The sequence below is a fragment of the Nerophis lumbriciformis genome, linkage group LG12 (genome assembly GCF_033978685.3).
Source record: "Nerophis lumbriciformis linkage group LG12, RoL_Nlum_v2.1, whole genome shotgun sequence".
Classification (NCBI taxonomy): domain Eukaryota; kingdom Metazoa; phylum Chordata; class Actinopteri; order Syngnathiformes; family Syngnathidae; genus Nerophis; species Nerophis lumbriciformis.
The window spans coordinates 20608497-20628145 of record NC_084559.2 but is presented as its reverse complement, the minus strand read 5'-3'; the positions used below and the strand labels follow the sequence as shown (position 1 = coordinate 20628145).

General features: G+C 39.3%; 1 protein-coding gene across 1 annotated transcript in view; it reads right to left on the bottom strand.

Annotated features, from left to right (window-relative positions):
• Positions 1–18777, bottom strand: part of stx2b (syntaxin 2b) — a 24143-nt gene extending 5366 nt beyond the window's left edge. Inside the window, exons 1-8 of the mRNA XM_061985769.1 lie at positions 18599–18777; positions 15138–15212; positions 14965–15064; positions 9989–10063; positions 9823–9896; positions 7203–7311; positions 588–661; positions 363–500 (exon numbers count right to left, since the gene is read on the bottom strand). Coding sequence (XP_061841753.1) covers positions 363–500; positions 588–661; positions 7203–7311; positions 9823–9896; positions 9989–10063; positions 14965–15064; positions 15138–15212; positions 18599–18640 — 687 coding nt within the window. The 5' untranslated portion in view covers positions 18641–18777. The remainder of the gene's footprint in view (positions 1–362; positions 501–587; positions 662–7202; positions 7312–9822; positions 9897–9988; positions 10064–14964; positions 15065–15137; positions 15213–18598) is intronic.
• Between the last annotated feature and the right edge of the window lie 872 nt (positions 18778–19649).

Below are 19649 nucleotides of genomic sequence, written 5' to 3'. Positions count from 1 at the left end.
TATCCTTTACACACGGGTATCGCTTGTTGATGCAGTACAGCCTGAGGGAGCGAAGGTCACAGGCTTAGCTGCTTACGTGCAGTGATTTCTCCAGATTCCAAGGGTTGAAAATGAATTGCAAATCATTGTATCTAACACAATTTCCCAACTCATATGGAAACGGGGTTTGTATTTAATCCTACAGTGAGTGTCAGAAAAGGTCCAGAACAGTTAAATGTTGGATCCGACCTCTTCTCCATGGCTTTGCGATTACTGATTTACTGTTTTTGGGGGGAAATTTCACATTTTGTGAGCTTTATAACGTCGGTAGATTAACGTGATGACTCATTCGGAACACAAACAAAGACAGACGTGAGAATTACCTGAGTTTCAACCAACATTGCCATGTCCATGAACATGGCATGAAGCTCTCTTATGCTTGACTCCAGCCGTATAATATCCTGATGCCGGGACTCGATCTCATCGACTGCCTGACGTGTGATCTGAGAGTCAGAAAGGATCTAACAAGAATAGTTAATAAATAACATTTCCCCACAAGCACATTCTGCGACTCAATGGCCTTTAATGTGCAGTCTAGGAAGGCTTACGTCAGATGTAAAGATAGATGGAATTCCACTTTCGAGCATGTCTTCCAGTTCTTCATTAGTTGTCACTCTTCCAGCTAAAATATATTTAAGAATAAAAATCAAAACATGTTTGTTGTGTGTGACGGGCACCACATTCTACATTTGCTTCTGATTACATTTTATATATCAGACTTAGACTTAGACAAACTTTATTGATCCACAAGGGAAATTGTTCCACACGGTATCTCAGTTTCAAAGTTTGGAAAGGGCATACTTGCCAACCCTCCCAGATTTTCCGGGAGACTCCCGAAATTCAGCGCCTCTCCCGAAAACCTCCCAAGACAAATTATCTCCCGAAAATCTCCCGAATTTCCCACAATATAAACGGTGTGCCTGCCCAATGACGCTATAACTGTAAAATGATCGAGGGCGAGTTCTTGGTTCCTTATGTGGGTTTATTGTTAGGCAGTTTCATTAACGTCCTCCCAGCGCGGTAACAACACACAACAACAGCAGTCACGTTTGGGTCTGCTGTAAACAGCAATGTTGTGACACTCTTAAACAGGACAATACTGCCATCTGTTGCATTTGATGAAAGCACTTTTGTGCGTGCCACACAGCAATGCATCATCAGAGAGGGTGTTCAGCATGGTTAGAAAAATAGTGACAGAGAATAGAACAAGGATGGACAATTCAACCCTTAACTCAACAAGTATATGTGTAAATAAATGAACACTGAAATTCAAGTGTTCATTTAAAGAAATATATATTTATAGCTTGAATTCACTGAAAGTCAAGTATTTCTTATATATATATATATATATATATATATATATATATATATATATATATATATATATATATATATATATATATATATATGAAATACTTGACTTGGTGAATTCTAGCGGTAAATATACTCCTCCCCTCTTAGCCACGCCCCTAACCACGCCCCTCCCCCACCTCCCGAAATCAGAGGTCTCAAGGTTGGCAAGTATGGGAAAGGGTAAGGAAGGAAAAGATAATGCCGCATATGGTTAAAAAAAAGTAATACGTAAAAATGTGATATTATTAAAAATTTGCTTGTTACTACATTACATATATACTTACAGTATGTACCGCATTTTTCGGAGTATAAGTCGCACCGGAGTATAAGTCGCACCTTCCGAAAATGCATAATAAAGGAGGGAAAAAAACATATATAAGTCGCACTGGAGCCCGGCCAAACTATGAAAAAAACTGCGACTTATAGTCCGAAAAATACGGTATATAAAACCCTAATAAAGATGTTTGTTGTCTTTTTTTAAGGGCTCTGTTGGCAGAATAGAGCGACTCCCACAGGCTCCATTGTAAGTGTACAAACCCCGTTTCCATATGAGTTGGGAAATTGTGTTAGATGTAAATATAAACGGAATACAATGATTTGCAAATCATTTTCAACCCATATTCAGTTGAATATGCTACAAAGACAACATATTTGATGTTCAAACTGATAAACTTTTTTTTTTTTTTTTTGCAAATAATCATTAACTTTAGAATTTGATGCCAGCAACACGTGCCAAAGAAGTTGGGAAAGGTGGCAATAAATACTGATAAAGTTGAGGAATGCTCATCAAACACTTATTTGGAACATCCCACAGGTGTGCAGGCTAATTGGGAACAGGTGGGTGCCATGATTGGGTATAAAAACAGCTTCCCAAAAAATGCTCAGTCTTTTAAAGACAGGATGGGGCGAGGTACACCCCTTTGTCCACAACTGCGTGAGCAAATAGTCAAACAGTTTAAGAACAACATTTCTCAAAGTGCAATTGCAAGAAATTTAGGGATTTCAACATCTACGGTCCATAATATCATCAAAAGGTTCAGAGAATCTGGAGAAATCACTCCACGTAAGCGGCATGGCCGGAAACCAACATTGAATGACCGTGACCTTCGATCCCTCAGACGGCACTGTATCAAAAACCGACATCAATCTCTAAAGGATATCACCACATGGGCTCAGGAACACATCAGAAAACAACTGTCACTAAATACAGTTTGCCGCTACATCTGTAAGTGCAAGTTAAAGCTCTACTATGCAAAGCGAAAGCCATTTATCAACAACACCCAGAAACGCCGCCGGCTTCTCTGGGCCCGAGATCATCTAAGATGGACTCATGCAAAGTGGAAAAGTGTTCTGTGGTCTGACGAGTCCACATTTCAAATTGTTTTTGGAAATATTCAACATCGTGTCATCCGGACCAAAGGGGAAGCGAACCATCCAGACTGTTATCGACGCAAAGTTGAAAAGCCAGCATCTGTGATGGTATGGGGGTGCATTAGTGCCCAAGACATGGGTAACTTACACATCTGTGAAGGCACCATTAATGCTGAAAGGTACATACAGGTTTTGGAACAACATATGCTGCCATCTAAGCGCCGTCTTTTTCATGGACGCCCCTGCTTATTTCAGCAAGACAATGCCAAGCCACATTCAGCACGTGTTACAACAGCGTGGCTTCGTAAAAAAAAGACATGTCTCCCATTGAAAATGTGTGGTGCATTATGAAGCGTAAAATACGACAGCGGAGACCCCGGACTGTTGAACGACTGAAGCTCTACATACAACAAGAATGGGAAAAAATTCCACTTTCAAAGCTTCAACAATTAGTTTCCTCAGTTCCCAATCGTTTATTGAGTGTTGTTAAAAGAAAAGGTGATGTAACACAGTGGTGAACATGCCCTTTCCCAACTACTTTGGCACGTGTTGCAGCCATGAAATTCGAAGTTAATTATTATTTGCAAAAAAAAATAAAGTTTATGAGTTTGAACATCAAATATCTTGTCTTTGTAGTGCATTCAATTGAATATGGGTTGAAAAGGATTTGCAAATCATTGTATTCTGTTTATATTTACATCTAACACAATTTCCCAACTCATATGGAAACGGGGTTTGTACTATTGATCGCATTTAGTTACAATTTAGAATGCATTAAAAAAAGAAAAATATATGTGTTCTTGTCTTACATAAGGATTGTGAATGATAGACAAAATTTAAAAAAAAATGTGTAGTTCCCCTAAAGTTATTTTGTTGTGGTATTGTGTTGTTTTGTTGTGGCATTTTCATTTGTCGTGGCTTTTGCAATCATGCCGTGTGGCCACTAGATGGGACCAAACCAATCAGACCTCAGGCAGCATTAGTATATTGGATTATAAGAGTGTCAAGGTGACTATGGGTGTGTTATTTCAGGTATATAAGGCTCTCATAATGTGAAAATGTGTATTTCAAAGGTCAAAAACACAATTGTTATGCTCCAGCTATGACCATATTAGATGTTGTAATTACAAATTTCTACTTTGCAGAAATTAAGTTGCCATGGCAAGACTTAAGCCAGGGGTCGGCAAACCAAAATGTTGAAAGAGCCATATTGGACCATGTGGAGGGGGTGTGGTCTGCAGGCCTGCCGCGGAGCAGGGTGTGTAAGGCCCGGCCTCGAAGCCAGCGGCAGGTGAGTGGATTGCCCAGCTGGGGCTGATTATCTAATCACCTGTCGCCCTTATCAGCAGCAGCCGGGTCGAGACACGGTGTTGGAGTTGGAGATTGATGGGTAAAATATTGAAAAAAACTTCGAAAAATAAAATAAGCCACTGGGAACTGATTTTTAATGGTTTTAACCCTTCTGAAATTGTGATAATGTTCCCCTTTAATGTTTTTATGTTTTCTGCTGGAGGCGTGCCTCCACATTTTTTCAATGACACAAATGTGCCTTGGCTCAAAAAAGGTTGAAAAACACTAATATAGAGAAAACAAACTTGTAGTGCATAATTATATTCAACTCTGTTGAAATCTGATCTGCAGAGTGACTCAGACTATATTCCCGCACAACAAGTACAGAAAGAGCTGCGAAAACTACGAACGGAAAGTTTTCTTTTTCATGAAGCCAACATCCTTCCTGTTGATCACACCCTCCCTCCCTGGAGACGCGGGTGCTTACTGGATGTCACACACCTTTTTTTAAGGCCTGATTTTAACACACCTGATTCACACTTCATTACCTGACAACCCAGCGTTGATACGCAGAAATCAATTCACGTGATTCCACTTATTGTTTTGACGCCATGACGAGTGTGTGTCTAGTACAGGTAACGACTGTTACACAAGCCGCCCAGCCCTTTGCCCGTTACCATAGCAACCCAGGCACAGTGAAGCGTCTCCAGTATCAGGCTCTTCCATCTCCTGTGCAAAGCCTCTCATTACTGCTGGCCGCGGGGCCTGAGGGAGCAGACCTATTTTTTCACTATTGTTGTCTTAATGGGAACAATAGCATACATCCAACACACTCTTTTGTCCCAGCCATCTTAAATTGGGGCATTCCGCTGTGCACCGAGGGGAAATGTATTACAACGGCGCCTCGGGTTTTGGTTAGTGATCCATTCCAAAAAGTGCCAACAGAAACAAATCGTATGAAAACCGAAGCAATTTTACCTGTAAAAAAACAAAAACATAAATCAATGTTAATCCATGCCAGACACCCAAAAACATTACCACAAAACACATATTAGGACTTCTCAAACCCGCGCAGTCACAGGGGAGAACATGCAAACTCCACACAGAAATATCCCAAGCCCGGGATTGAACTCAGGACTTTCATTTTGTGAGGCACATGCACTAACCCCTGTTCCACCGTGCTGCCCTAGTGAAGATTAATGATCAGTAATTTTCTTTCTATTCCAGTGTTTTTCAACCACTGTGCCGCAGCACACTAGTGTGCCGTGAGATATTGTCTGGTGTGCCGTGGGCATACTTGCCAACCCTCCCGAATTTTCCGGGAGACTCCCGAAAACCTCCCGGGACAAATATTCTCCCGAAAATCTCCCGATTTTCAGCCGGAGCTGGAGGCCACGCCCCCTCCAGCTCCATGCGGACCTGAGTGAGGACAGCCTTTTTCCACGACGGGAGGACAACAGGGTGATACGGACTAAATCATCCAGACTAGAGATAAATTGTATTATTATGTTTATCTTACCTAAAAATAAATATATTTATCAATTAAAAAAAAAAAAGACTAAATACGTTTTTACTATATTTTGCTAAAAACATCAAAATTAATTGTGTTTTTATTTGTATTTTTTCTGACTCCTTATTACATTCAGCCATAGAATTATACATTAAAATAAACATGTTTGAAATGATTAATTTTAAATGATCATAGTAATTCATTTAAAATGACCATATTTAATCATTAAAATAATTGCTTGTTTATCAACAACTTTAGCATTTTACTCATTATATTTTGAAGCTCTCAGAAGCCAAGTTATGTTATATTCCTTAAGATTTATTTATGCAAGTTTGAAGTATCAATTATCTAAACACAGTTTTGTTTGCATATTTTCAGGATGTAGATATAGATATATATATATATATATATATATATATATATATATATATATATATATATATATATATATATATATATATAGTATGTGTGTGTATATGTATATATATATATATATATATATATATATATATACATATACGTGTATGTATGTATGTATGTATACATATATATATATAAATATATATATATATTTTTTTTTTTTTTTTTTTTTTTTTTTATATTTATATATATATATATATATATATATATATATATATATATATATATATATATATATATATATATATATATATATATATATATATATAAAAATATATGGAATACTTGACTTGGTGAATTCTAGCTGTCAATATACTCCTCCCCACTTAACCACGCCCCCCACCCCAACCACCTCCCGAAATCGGAGGTCTCAAGGTTGGCAAGTATGGCCGTGGGAGATTACGCAACTTCACCTACTTGGTTCAAAAAATATTTTTTGCAAATCAATAATTATAATCTGCAAATAATGTGCCGTCACTTAGTGTCTTTGCTGTGTAGAGCATTATCTGTATGTAATATTGGCTGCATTTCAGATAGTTGCTTGTGTGTCATGTTGTTCCAGACCACAGCAAACATTACCTAGCTTGCCAAAGACTGTAATAAATCTATTAAAGCCTGTCGTTTCCTTTAACTTGGACACACACGTCTATACCTTTGGCCATTAAAAGCCGGTAATATCTAGAAATGATCTCACCCTCTGAGTAGCCTCTAATTTCTAATGTTGTAAAAATGTGTAGAATAAATATTAAATTTCTGTCAACGAAGGTTTTCTAAAGCCTGCGACAAATAGTCATTTTGATAGTAGGCTATTATAGCTAATATTGATACTTACATCATGTGTTGACTTCATTATAAGACTTTTCATTTGTTGCGGCTCCAGACAGATTAGGCCCTGGTTTAGGCCAAAAGCTTACTTAATCATCACAAATTCTTCCTGTTCCTTGACAATAAGGAAATCCTCTGAATTGCAATTATTTGAATTCCACTTCCTGTAATTCCAGTTCCAATTCAACATCCTGTCTCAGTCTTTTCAAGTTTTTTGGGTCACGCTTTGATCTCTAGTCTTGGTCGTCTAACAATCCCAACTCTTGCCTGCACGAGTAAAATCAGGCAGCGAATGAGTTAAAAAAAAATACAACCAAATAATTGGAACACTTTGTCTCCATTCCGGAGTAGCATTGTGGTCTCTCAAGTGGTCAGGGGGTTATTTGTCCCTTACTTATCTCCAGTTGTCTTTGGATCCGCCCTTTGCTTCTTTCCCGAAAGGAAACTTGTGTCTCGTTGTACTGGGTCATTACTTCCACAAACTTCCTGGACAGCACAGTGTACTAGAGAGGAATGAAAGGACAAGGACATGTCTTAAATGTTACACATGTGGAGCCACTGTTGTGCTCCTGGTGTTTCTGATAAACCCAGCAGGCACGAGACATTGATACAACGTTGAAACAGCTCAATTTTCGTTTCATCTGACCAAAGAACTTTCCTCCAGAAGGTCTTATCTTTGTCCATGTGATGTCAGATGAAACAAAAAATTAGCTGTTTGGCCACAATACCCAGCAATATGTTTGGAGGAGAAAAGGTGAGGCCTTTATACCCAGGAACACTATACCTACCGTCAAGCATGGTGGTGGTAGTATTATGCTCTGGGCCTGTTTTGCTGCCAATGAAAATAGTGCTTTACAGAGAGCAAATGGGACAATGAAAAAGGAGGATTACCTCCAAATTCTTCAGGACAACCTAAAATCATCAGCCCGGAGGTTGGGTCTTGGGCACAGTTGGGTGTTCCATCAGAACAATGACCCCAAACACACGTCAAAAGTGGTAAAGTAATGGCTAAATCAGGCTAGAATGAAGGTTTTAGAATGGCCTTCCCAAAGTCCTGACTTAAACGTGTGGACAATGCTGAAGAAACAAGTCCATGTCAGAAAACCAACACATTTAGCTGAACTGCACCAATTTTGTCACGAGTAGGTGTCAACAATTCAACCAGAAGCTTGCCAGAAGCTTGTGATATATATGTAAAAAGATATATATATATAATATATATATATATATATATATATACAGTATGTTTATATATATATATTTATATTTATTTATTTTATTTTTTTTTTACTATGTGTTTACATTCTTTTATTTTATTTATTATTATTAAATACAATTTAATCATTATTTTTAATTGATTTATCTGTAAATATTATTATTATTATTTTGTTTTGTTTATTAAAATGTTGCTCTTTTTTGGGGGGAAAAGGGGTGGCATCGTTGGTATATAAACAAAAATATTTTGATATATGTATATACATATATATATATTAGAGATGCGCGGTTTGCGGACACAACCGCGGAGTCCGCGGATTATCCGCGGGTCGGGCGGTTGAAATAAAAAAAAATTAGATTTTATCCGCGGGTCGGGTCGGGCGGTTGAAATAAAAAAAAATTAGATTTTAAATAGATTCAGGCGGGTGGCAGTTAAACCAATTCGGAAATATATATACATAGTTAAATTTTGTTACCCACATACGAAAAACGAGCAGGCACCTGCAGCATATGCCACAACAGAAGAAGAAAAAAAAAAGAGATGGCAACGCCGGCAGCAAACGTGGTACGCGACAAACTAAAAAAGGGAATACTAAAGACCAGGGGGAAAAAAGGCCAGAAAAGTTCAGCGTGGACTCGTTTTTATGAGGTTGTAAATCAGGATGATAGTAATGCTGGCTACGTGATTTGCAAGAGCTGCGACGCTGTTTATGTCTACAACAGTCACAAAACCGGGACATCTAACATGGTGCATCACATTTGTGCAAAACCCCGAACCTCCACAAACACCCTGAGCATGAGCAGTTTCGTCCGCCGTGATCCCAGAAGAGTGCCACAGGATGTTAAAACAAGATAGAACGCAGCTGCCTGCAGCAGTTTGAGTGGCTCGAGCGCGCTTGGAGGTGCGCTCAGCGCGGCTCCCAGATGATTGCGCACTGCTGTGCGTCTGGGCCGTGACAGCGTGGCACGCATTGAATGTCTCTGCTCCATTGGATCAGTCTCCTTTCTTTAACAGGCAAAAGCTTTATAACCTCACTAATGCCTTGCATCGTCTATATTAGATATATAACAACGGGCGGGTGCGGGCGGGTGCGGTTTTGATTAAATGTTAGTTCGGGTGGATGCGGATGGTTGACGACTTTTGTGATGCGGTTGCGGATTAAATAATTGCCTATCCGCGCATCTCTAATATATATATATATATATATATATATATATATAGGAATGTCTGATGCTGGATGTAAATAAAAATTAAATGGAAAAAAATATATATATATATATATATATATTTTTTTTTTTTAATTTTTTTTTTTTACTATGTTTATATTCTTTTATTTTATTCATTATTATCATTATTTATTTTAATTATTGTTCATTTATTTATCTGTAAATATTATTAATACTTTGTTTTGTTTATTACTATTTTTCTTGGGGGTAAAGTGGTGGCATCGTTGGTATATAAACAAAAATATTTTGACATTTAGGGCAGACAATAGGTGTATGATGTATGCAAATATGATGTAATGTATAGGAATGTCTGATGCTGGATGTCAATAAAAATTTAATACATTTAAAAAAAAAGAAATTACCAAAATTCATTGGTCAAATCAACGTCAGAACCCAAGATTGATTGAACGTCGTCAAAAGGTACGTTGTTCTAACAAAAAGTTTGAGTTGCTCAATGTCAGGACCTGATTCAACAAGTTCTCATTGTTGTTTCAACGTCTTGAGGCAGATGAAGGATGTAAGACATAAGCCTTGGGTGTAAATAAAGTGCGGGTGTAATATTGTGCAGCCACCTGCGATGTCTGGATCCTGAAGTCAACACTGGCTCTGTTAGCTGCATCATCTTTAGGCATGCTTTGCTCAATGGCTTCATGCAGAGAGACACATAACATGTTGTTGATGAGTACAACGCATGTGACCAATACATGACTTTTGACAACTCGTCACAGTTGTACTCACATTTTAGTTTTGTCCGCACCACGTTGGCGTTCCCTTTGATGTTGTCGGTCAGTGCATTGAGTTGATCCTTTGTCCCTACGGCGTAGACAACAATTATGTTTATTTATAAAAGTCATTTATAAATTATTTGATTTGTAATTTGTAATTGCCAACCACAATGTTATTGTGTTGTGAGAGATCTTCAGGTGTGGTGTAAAAAATTATCTAGCATCACCTAATTCAGGGGTGTCAAACTCAAATACAGAGTGGGCCAAAATTTAAAACTGAACAAAGCCACGGGCCAAGGTTGAACAAATTAACCTTTAACGTACTCTACGAGCTATCGTCACGTCCGCTTTTCATCCATTCTAACATCGTTCAGACCCAGTCACAAGATATGTGCGGCTTCTGTACGCGCACACGAGCGAATGCAACACATACTTCATCAACAGCGATACAGGTTACACTGAGGGTGCCAGTATAAATAACTTTAACACTGTTAGAAATATACGCCACACTGTGAACCCACACCAAACAAGAATGACAAACACATTTCGGCAGAACATCCGCACCGTAACACAACATAAACACAACAGAACAAATACCCCCCCCCCCCCCCCACACACACACACACACACACACACACCTTGTAGCGTCCCGGAAGAGTTAGTGCTGCAAAGAATTCTGGTTTGGTGTGGATTCACAGTGTGGCGTATATTTCTGACAGTGTTAAAGTTTTTTATTCGGCTACCCTCAGTGTAACCTGTATCGCTGTTGATGAAGTATGCGTTGCATTCTAATGTGTGTGCGTGCAGAAGCCGCACATGTTATGTGACTGGGCCAGCACTCGTTGGGCTGGCTGGCGTTTGGAAGACTCCCGGGAGAATCGGCGGGCCAGCTTTAGTGTTAATTTGATATCGCCTCAAGGGCCAAGTGAAATTACACGGCGGGCCAAATTTGGCCCGCGGGCCAGAGTTCGACACCCATGACCTAATTAGTCTGAAAATTACTATCTATTTAAAACAAGTAATATGGTGTCAAAACATTGCCAAAAAGCAACACTCTTCGTGCACGTAGTCTTTTTGTGCGCACGCCATATTTTTACTCACAAATTTGCGCTCGCGATGCGCCATTCTTTTTCTCCAATGCATGCCACATTCTACCCATTTGCCACTTAAAGTGGGCATTGAATAAGCGGCACAGCAGCTCCCCTTCTTTCTGATTTGTCACTTTAAACACCTACTGTTGCCTGGTCAGAGCCCGTTGTTGGGCCTCTAAATCAGTGGTTCTCAAATGGGGGTACGCGTACCCCTGGGGGTACTTGAAGGTATGCCAAGGGGTACGTGAGATTTTTTTTAAATATTCTAAAAATAGCAACAATTCAAAAATCCTTTATAAATATAAATAAAAACCTATCTTTTTTTCCAAATAGTTCAAGAAAGACCATTACAAATGAGCAATATTTTGCACTGTAATACAATTTAATAAATCATAAACTGATGACATAGTACTGTATTTTACTTCTTTATCTCTTTTTTTCAACCAAAAATGCTTTGCTCTGATTAGGGGGTACTTGAATTTAAAAAAAATTCACAGGGGGTACATCACTGAAAAAAGGTTGAGAACCACTGCTCTAAATCAGTATTTTTCAACCTTTTTTGAGCCAAGGCACATTTTTGGTGTTGAAGAAATCCGGAGGCACACCACCAGTAGAAATCATAAACTCAATTGCAGTTAAAAGTCATTGTTGCAATTGTTGGATATGACTTTAAACCATAACCAAGCATGCATAACTATAGCTCTTCTCTCAAAGTAGGTGTACTGTCACCACCTGTCACATCACACCCTGACTAATTTGAACTTTTTTGCCGTTTTCCTGTGTGTAGTGTTTTAGTTCTTGTCTTGCGCTCCTATTTTGGTGGCTTTTTCTCTTTTGTTGGTATTTTCCTGTAGCAGTTTCATGTCTTATATTTCCCGCATCTACTTTGGTTTAGCAATCAAGAATATTTCAGTTGTTTTTATCCTTCTTTGTGGGGACATTGTTGATTGTCATGTCATGTTCGGATGTACATTGTGGACGCCGTCTTTGCTCCACAGTAAGTCTTTGCTGTCGTCCAGCATTCTGTTTTTGTTGACTTTGTAGCCAGTTCAGTTTTACTTTCGTTCTGCATAGCCTTCCCTAAGCTTCAATGCCTTTTCATAGGGGCACTCACCTTTTGTTTATTTTTGGTTTAAGCCTAAGACACCTTTTTACCTGCATTTACAAAACAATTAGCTACTGGCTGCCACCTACTGATATGGAAGAGTATTACACGGTTACTCTGCCGAGCTCTAGACACTCAACAACAACACATCATTTGCAGACTATAATTAATGGTTTGCAAAAAAAAAATTTTTAACCCAAATATGTGAAATTAGATAATATCCCACGGCACACCAGACTGTATCTCACGGCACACTAGTGTGCCTCGGCACAGTGGTTGAAAAACACTGCTCTAAATAATATCTGTTTCTCAGCTGTGGGCCAGAGTGGTAATCAATTGTAATACATTTGTCAGCCACTGACAATCTCAAACCAGAGCCGTGTATAAAGAGAGCATGGCCAACTAAGCAATAGGCGCCATGACTGCTACCAATGACGGCTGTGCCCGGATGAATGCCTTTGACGTTAGTTTTTTCAATCAACCAATCAAAGTTTACTTATATAGCCCTGTAGAGGTTGCCGTCTTGTGGGTTCCCCTGATCGCGACAGACCTTCTTGAGAGCCCGGTAGTCAGGTGCAATACACGCCAGATAGGCACTCTTTTCAGCAACTTTTTGGTCATTCGGCTGCTCTCCCTCTTGCGGCGTGGTCTCGGGCGCATGTGTGGGTTGTCTGGCTCAAACTCCAACTCCAACTACTGTGTCTCGGCCCGGCTGCTGCTAATAAGCATGGCAGGTGATTGGATGATCAGCCCCAGCTGGGTAATCCAATCACCTGCCAGCTGTGCTTCGAGACCGGTCCTTACACACCCCGCTCTGCGGCAGGCCCGCAGAGCACGCCCCCCTCCACAAGCCCTTAATCACAATCGTCTCAAAGGGCTGCACAAGCCACAGCGACAGATCACCACAGATCCCACACCAGGGCAAGAAAAAACTCAACCCTATGGGATCAACGAGAATGTGGGTGTGAATGTTGTCTGTCTATCTGTGTTTGCTCTGCAATCGTCTACTGCTTTAAACATGACTATGAATAAAGAAAGAACTCTTAAACATATATGCATTCTTCACAAAAGTTACGACTGAAATTGTAACAGGTGACGTGTTTTTCTAGTACTGTGGTTGGAATACTGCATTGCATCATACCAAGAGAGTGCTTTGCATATGTAGCAGTGACGTGCAGTCACTAGAGGCAGGTGAGGCGGGGCCTCACCTGCCATCATGGAAAGAAAAAAAATGTAAAAAGAAAAAAAAATAATTGAATTGTTATATGTATCCAGTGATTATACTATAAAGTTATTTTCCATTTAACTTCACCAGTTTTAGATTATTTTTATTCAAAATTGCTGAATTTTCACATTTGCCGTTCAAATACTGAGAAGAGACGGTGCGGTGAACAGCAGCCAGTTGAGGCACGTCACTCAGTGCCTCAACATGGATTCCGGACTCGGCTAACTGCTGGCCTGCTGTGCAGTGAGACTGTATTGCTATATGAATTATATTATACATTTCCATAGTTTAGTTAGCTGAGGTATATAATGTACAGTGTATTTTGTCAACAACTGTATGTGTGTAACGTATTTCTTGTGCTGAGCGATCGTAAAACGGCTGCAAAAGACGCACTGGCTGAGGCTCCAGTAACCCCGCCTCCTGCACCCCCTCCGTAGAATTGTTATATCAACTAAAGCCGACACTTAAACTTTCCACGTGCAAGATTGAATCTATTTAAAAAAGTTATTTCTTAAGAAGCCAAAAAGTGCAAAAAAAATAATGTTCGTGTTGGAGGAGTTGTGAATGACTGCAGGGCCACAACATTAGGTACACCTGCAGACTGCAGGTGTATCTAATTCACAACTCCTCCAACACGAACATTATTGTTTTTGCACTTTTTGGCTTCTTATTAAATAACTTTTGTAACCTATTTTTATGGGCTTTCCTCTTTGTGATGTTAAGTTCCTGTTATGCGCTGTTATACAGTATATGCCTTGAGCTCTTATTTTGAAGGCGCCAAGAGCGGAAGTGATGACATGTTGTAGTGGAGCGGAGGTTTTTGAAAGAAGGTAAATAAAGTGGTCCTCGTGTAAACTGGAGCCTCCGTGTTTGTTATTTTGTAGTTTCATACAGTATAGGCGACATTTATAAACCCTCGGTTACACTTTTTTAAATAGATTCAATCTTGCACGTGGAAAGTTTAAGTGAGGGCTTTAGTTGATATAACACACCCGTCAGGGGGTTCATTAATCCAGCACAACAGCGGCGAATGGACTTAATTTATAAGTAAATGTGCTTTTTTGTGTGCTACAGTTTGTATGTGTAAAGTTAAAGTTAAGTTAAAATACCAATGATTGTCACACACACACTAGGTGTAATGAAATGTGTCCTCTGCATTTGACCCATCCCCTTTATCACCCCCTGGGAGGTGAGGGGAGCAGTGGGCAGCAGCGGCGCCGCGCCCGGGAATAATTTTTGGTGATTTAACCCTCAATTCCAAGCCTTGATGCTGAGTGCCAAGCAGGGAAGAATGCTGGTATGAGCTTTTAAACATAACCCGTTAACTGCTGCCAATCAAATGGTGAATAAGATACTCTTTAGGGTTCATATGTTTGTAAATCTGACTGTGATGAAGTCAGTGCCTCACCAGCCATAAACCTCACCGCACGTCACTGATATGTAGCGGTTGGCTTATTAAGACGTGTCGTATGTCAAAGTAACACATATATAATACTAATACATGGGTACTTGAAACAAATGTCAAACGGCGGCCTCACATGTGTCAATTAAGAAGAGTACACACTTACTGTCATCTGGATGAGGTGCAGACAGGATCATGCTGTGTATTTTCCTCACCTCTTCCACTTGACGGGAAATCTTATCAATGAGTCCTCTGACTTCCTCCACCTGCACCAGCCAGAACATACCAAGGCTTGAGTCCAAGTATTTAGCCCGCTTGTTGAATCACGGAGGTACTGACCCTACGGAAAAAGCCCTCCATGAAACCGTCTCGGTCCACAGAGACCGGAGCATCTTCCTCTGATGGTGTTCTGCGCTGTGGCAACACATTGATGTATGCATGTTGTTGTTTCAGACTTCTTTAACCAGTTTAACATCACAAGTTAGTAGAGAGAAGCAGAATGTACATACATACCCCTTCTAGTACCTTGACTTACGACCTTAATTTTGTACTGTAGTGAACTCTTACCTCAAAACACATGCATAAAACCCAAAACCAGTGAAGTTGGCACGTTGTGTAAATGGTAAATAAAAACAGAATACAATGATTTGCAAATCCTTTTCAACTTATATTTGTCATGTCTGTGTCATCATGTTTTGTTTTAGTCATGTTCGGTTTTGTTTTTGGACTTTTTGTGCACTTTTGTTTGTTTGTCACCACAGCAACCATTAGTTTTCACCTGTCACGTCACGCACCTGTTTCACGTTTTGAGTCACGCACCTGTTTCACTAATCATGTCTGTAGTATTTAAGTTCATTGTTTTCAGTTTGTCTTTCTGGCGACATCCGGATTCATAACCTTGTCACACTCTTACCTCTGCGCACTTCATAGTCCATGCCAAGTAAGTTTTTGTTTTGTTTGTTTATTAATGCCACAGTTAGTGTTTTTGTTTAATTGTTCATATTTTCTGCCTATGTGCAAGTTTTGTTTTCAATAGCCTAGTTTTGTACCTCCGCCATTGTGCGCGCTTTTCGTTTGTTCCTTTTTGATATATAGTGTTTAAATAAATCATGTATTCACCTTCACGCCATGTCTGGTCCAAATCACTTGCACCTCGGGAGAACAAACCACGCCATAGTCCCAGTCGTGACAATATTCAATTGAATAGACTGCACAGACAAGATATTTAATGTTCGAACTGAGAAACTATTTTTATTTTTTTGCAAATAATCATTAACTTTGTGTCAGGTTCAAACACTGATGACATCTATTAAACAGGACAAGAAGCAAAGAATCAAACAGAGACAGAATTAAATTTGGCTCAATTTGAGGAGAAACGTCTGGTCTGTACTCTTGTACAGTCTCCAGCAGGCTCTGGCGAAAGATTGTACGCCTCCTCCCTTATTTGGACTTTTCTGACCACATGGCAACAGCTGCTTCCAAAGGGACGTGGGGTCGTAAACAGGGTTACTTTGGTTACAGAACAGTCCAAAAGAAAAGGTCGTAAAACAGTTCAAAGAAAGGTTCGTAAAAGAGTTAAAAACAGGCGGTGTCTGGAACTTGGGCAGATCCTGCCTTCTTTCCGCTTTGTAGTCCTTGAGTTAAAATAATATATTTCTGTTGATTAAAATACAAGAAAGAAAACAGAACACCTTCACGTTGCTTCCCCCTACACAGTGGAGTTTTACAAGCCTTCTTCTTGGTAGGTTCAAAGACAGCTTTTTGTCTCTCGCTGGGAACTTATTTCAACACAAAGTTTTAGTGATAACTTAAATAAAATTATTCTAACACTTAGAATTTAACGGCAGCAACACATTGCAAAAAAGTTGGCACAGGGGCATTTTTACCACTGCGTTCCATGGCCTTTCCTTTTAACAACACTCAGTAAACATTTGGGAACTGAGGAAACCAATTTTTGAAGCTTTTCAGGTGGAATGCTTTCCCATTCTTGCTTGATGTACAGCTTAAGTTGTTCAACAGTCCGGGGGTCTCCGTTGTGGTATTTTAGGCTTCATATTGTGCCACACATTTTCAATAGGACACAGGTCTGGACTACAGGCAGGCCAGTCTAGTACCCGCACTCTTTTACTACGAAGCCACGCTGTAGTAACACGTGGCTTGGCATTGTCTTGCTGAAATAAGCAGGGGCGTCCATGATAACGTTGCTTGGATGGCAACATAAGTCCCTGTATGTACCTTTCAGCATTAATGGTGCCTTCACAGATGTGTAAGTTACCCATGCCTTGGGCACTAATACACCCCCATACCATCACACATGCTGGCTTTTCAACTTTGCGCCTATAACAGTCCGGATGGTTCTTTTCCTCTTTGTTCCGGAGGACACGAAGTCCACAGTTTCCAAAAACTATTTGAAGTGTGGACTCGTCAGACCACAGAACACTTTTACACTTTGCATCGGTCCATCTTAGATGAGCTCGGGCCCAGCGAAGCCGGCGTCGTTTCTGGGTGTTGTTGATAAATGGCTTTGGCTTTGCATAGTGGAGTTTTAACTTGCAATAACAGATGTAGCGACCAACTGTAGTTACTGACAGTGGTTTTCTGAAGTGTTTCTGAGCCCATGCGGTGATATCCTTTACACACTGATGTCGCTTTTTGATGCAGTACCGCCTGAGGGATCGAAGTTCACGGGCATTCAATGTGACGTGCAGTGAATTCTCCAGATTCTCTGAACCTTTTGATGATATTACGGACCGTAGATGGTGAAATCCCTAAATGCCTTGCAATAGCTCGTTGAGAAATGTTATTCTTAAACTGTTCGACAATTTGCTCACGCATTTGTTCACAAAGTGGTGACCCTCGCCCCATCCTTGTTTGTGAATGACTGAGCATTTTCATGGAAGCCGCTTTTATACCCAATCATGGCACCCACCTGTTCCCAATTAGCCTGTTCACCAATGGGATGTTCCAAATAAGTGTTGGATGAGCATTCCTCAACTTTCTCAGTCTGTTTTGCCACTTGTGCCAACTTTTTTGAAACATGTTGCAGGCATCAAATTCCAAATAATAAAAATAACAACGTTTTCCAGTTCGAACATTAAATATCTTGTCTTTGCAGTCTATTCAATTGAATATAAGTGGAAAAGGATTTGCAAATCATTGTATTCTGTTTTTATTTACCGTTTACACAACGTGCCAACTTAACTGGTTTTGGGGTTTGTAGATAGGAAGGTAAGATTGTTTTATAACGTTTTGATTTCAAATTTTCGGGACATATGGAAATGCAAAATGCACAACAGCAGGTACTAAAGAACATTTGGTTTTGTATGATGGGGACCCTTTAATTTGATGTACCACAGTATTTTTTTAAGTTTTTTTGGACTTTGCCACTATTTTCTGAGAGAATAGAATAAAGAATGTGGAGTGATGGATACATAGTTTATGCAATAACGAAGGAAATAAAATATAAGATATAGTGTTGACTTTTTTTTTTTATTATAAGTAAAAAAAAAAATGACAATGTAAAGCTTGTGCAATGTTAAAGGAAACAAAAGAAAGATAATATAATCAATATTTTAAATTATTTGAATAAGATAAGGAGACATTGAATTAATGATACATATAGCGTATGTAAAAATAGTAAAATAAATGTAAAAAATAAGAGTAAAATAATTTCAACAACAAAAACACCCACTTCATAAATGAATTGTGGATTTAGATTATGCAGTGATAGAGAAAATAAATGTTAAATTTAGTGAGTCGTGACCACTAAAAGTGTCAATGAATTAAATAAAATGACTTACAGCGGTCAGCTCCGGAAGTCGATCCTTCATCACAATAATCATCGAGTCTCAAGAACACTTGATCCTCATAAGATACAACTCTTGTGAGGCTCAATGTGTGGCAAGACTTCCATTTTAGACATAAACAATACAAAAAAATGCACAAAAAGCAACGATAAAAGAAGGAAGTGTGTCCCCAGTTCTCAATTATGTTCTCTCACACGCCAGTCTCTTCACCTGATCTTCCTCTTACACGCCTTTTTACGTCCCTCCCCTTGCCGCTCTCTCGGGATTAAACTAGTCCAACCCAATATGTATTGTTAAAAAAAAATTTAACACATAAATATATTTAGTTTATATTTATTTTAGATCATTTTCCCAAACATGCTGCGAAACTGCAAAATAAGAAGAGGCAGTGGATATTTACGACGACCCTAAACGCACCACCAGCCGAAGCCGGTCACAAGAGATGGCGAGCTAAATAATGCATGCTGCGCTACTAAAAACAGCCACAAGATGTCGCTGTTATCCACATTACTCTATTAGAGCTGGGCGACGCTGTTTAGTTTTGGTAGTATTCGCTTTCGATCCAAAACGTAGGATTGCCGATACCGATACTTTCTCAAGTGCCTTGAATGATTTTGTGATTTTGCCTTCAATTTCTTAATCACTATTTTAGACAAACAAAATAAATATCCCTATTGTTACTGTGACTATAAATATATATTGTGATTGAAGCAGCTCCTTTTCCAATGCAAACATGCCTATAGGCCAGTGGTTCTAGAACTTTCTTCATTTAGAAAACACTTGGCGCTCCAAGTACCACCATAATGAACAACATTAAAATACAGTAGCGTAGTAGGCCTGAGTATTCATTAAAACAAGGCTAATGTTGTATTTAGTTAATAGTGTTGGCCACTGTAGTAGTACACGCTGTTTGAATGGTAACACTGTATTTAAATATTTAATTAGGTGATTCCTTGCCGTACCGCAAGATAGAGCCGGTGTACAACTAGTGGGACCTGTACCGCAGTTTTCGAACCCCTGCTGAAGAATATTTACAGCTAGATAA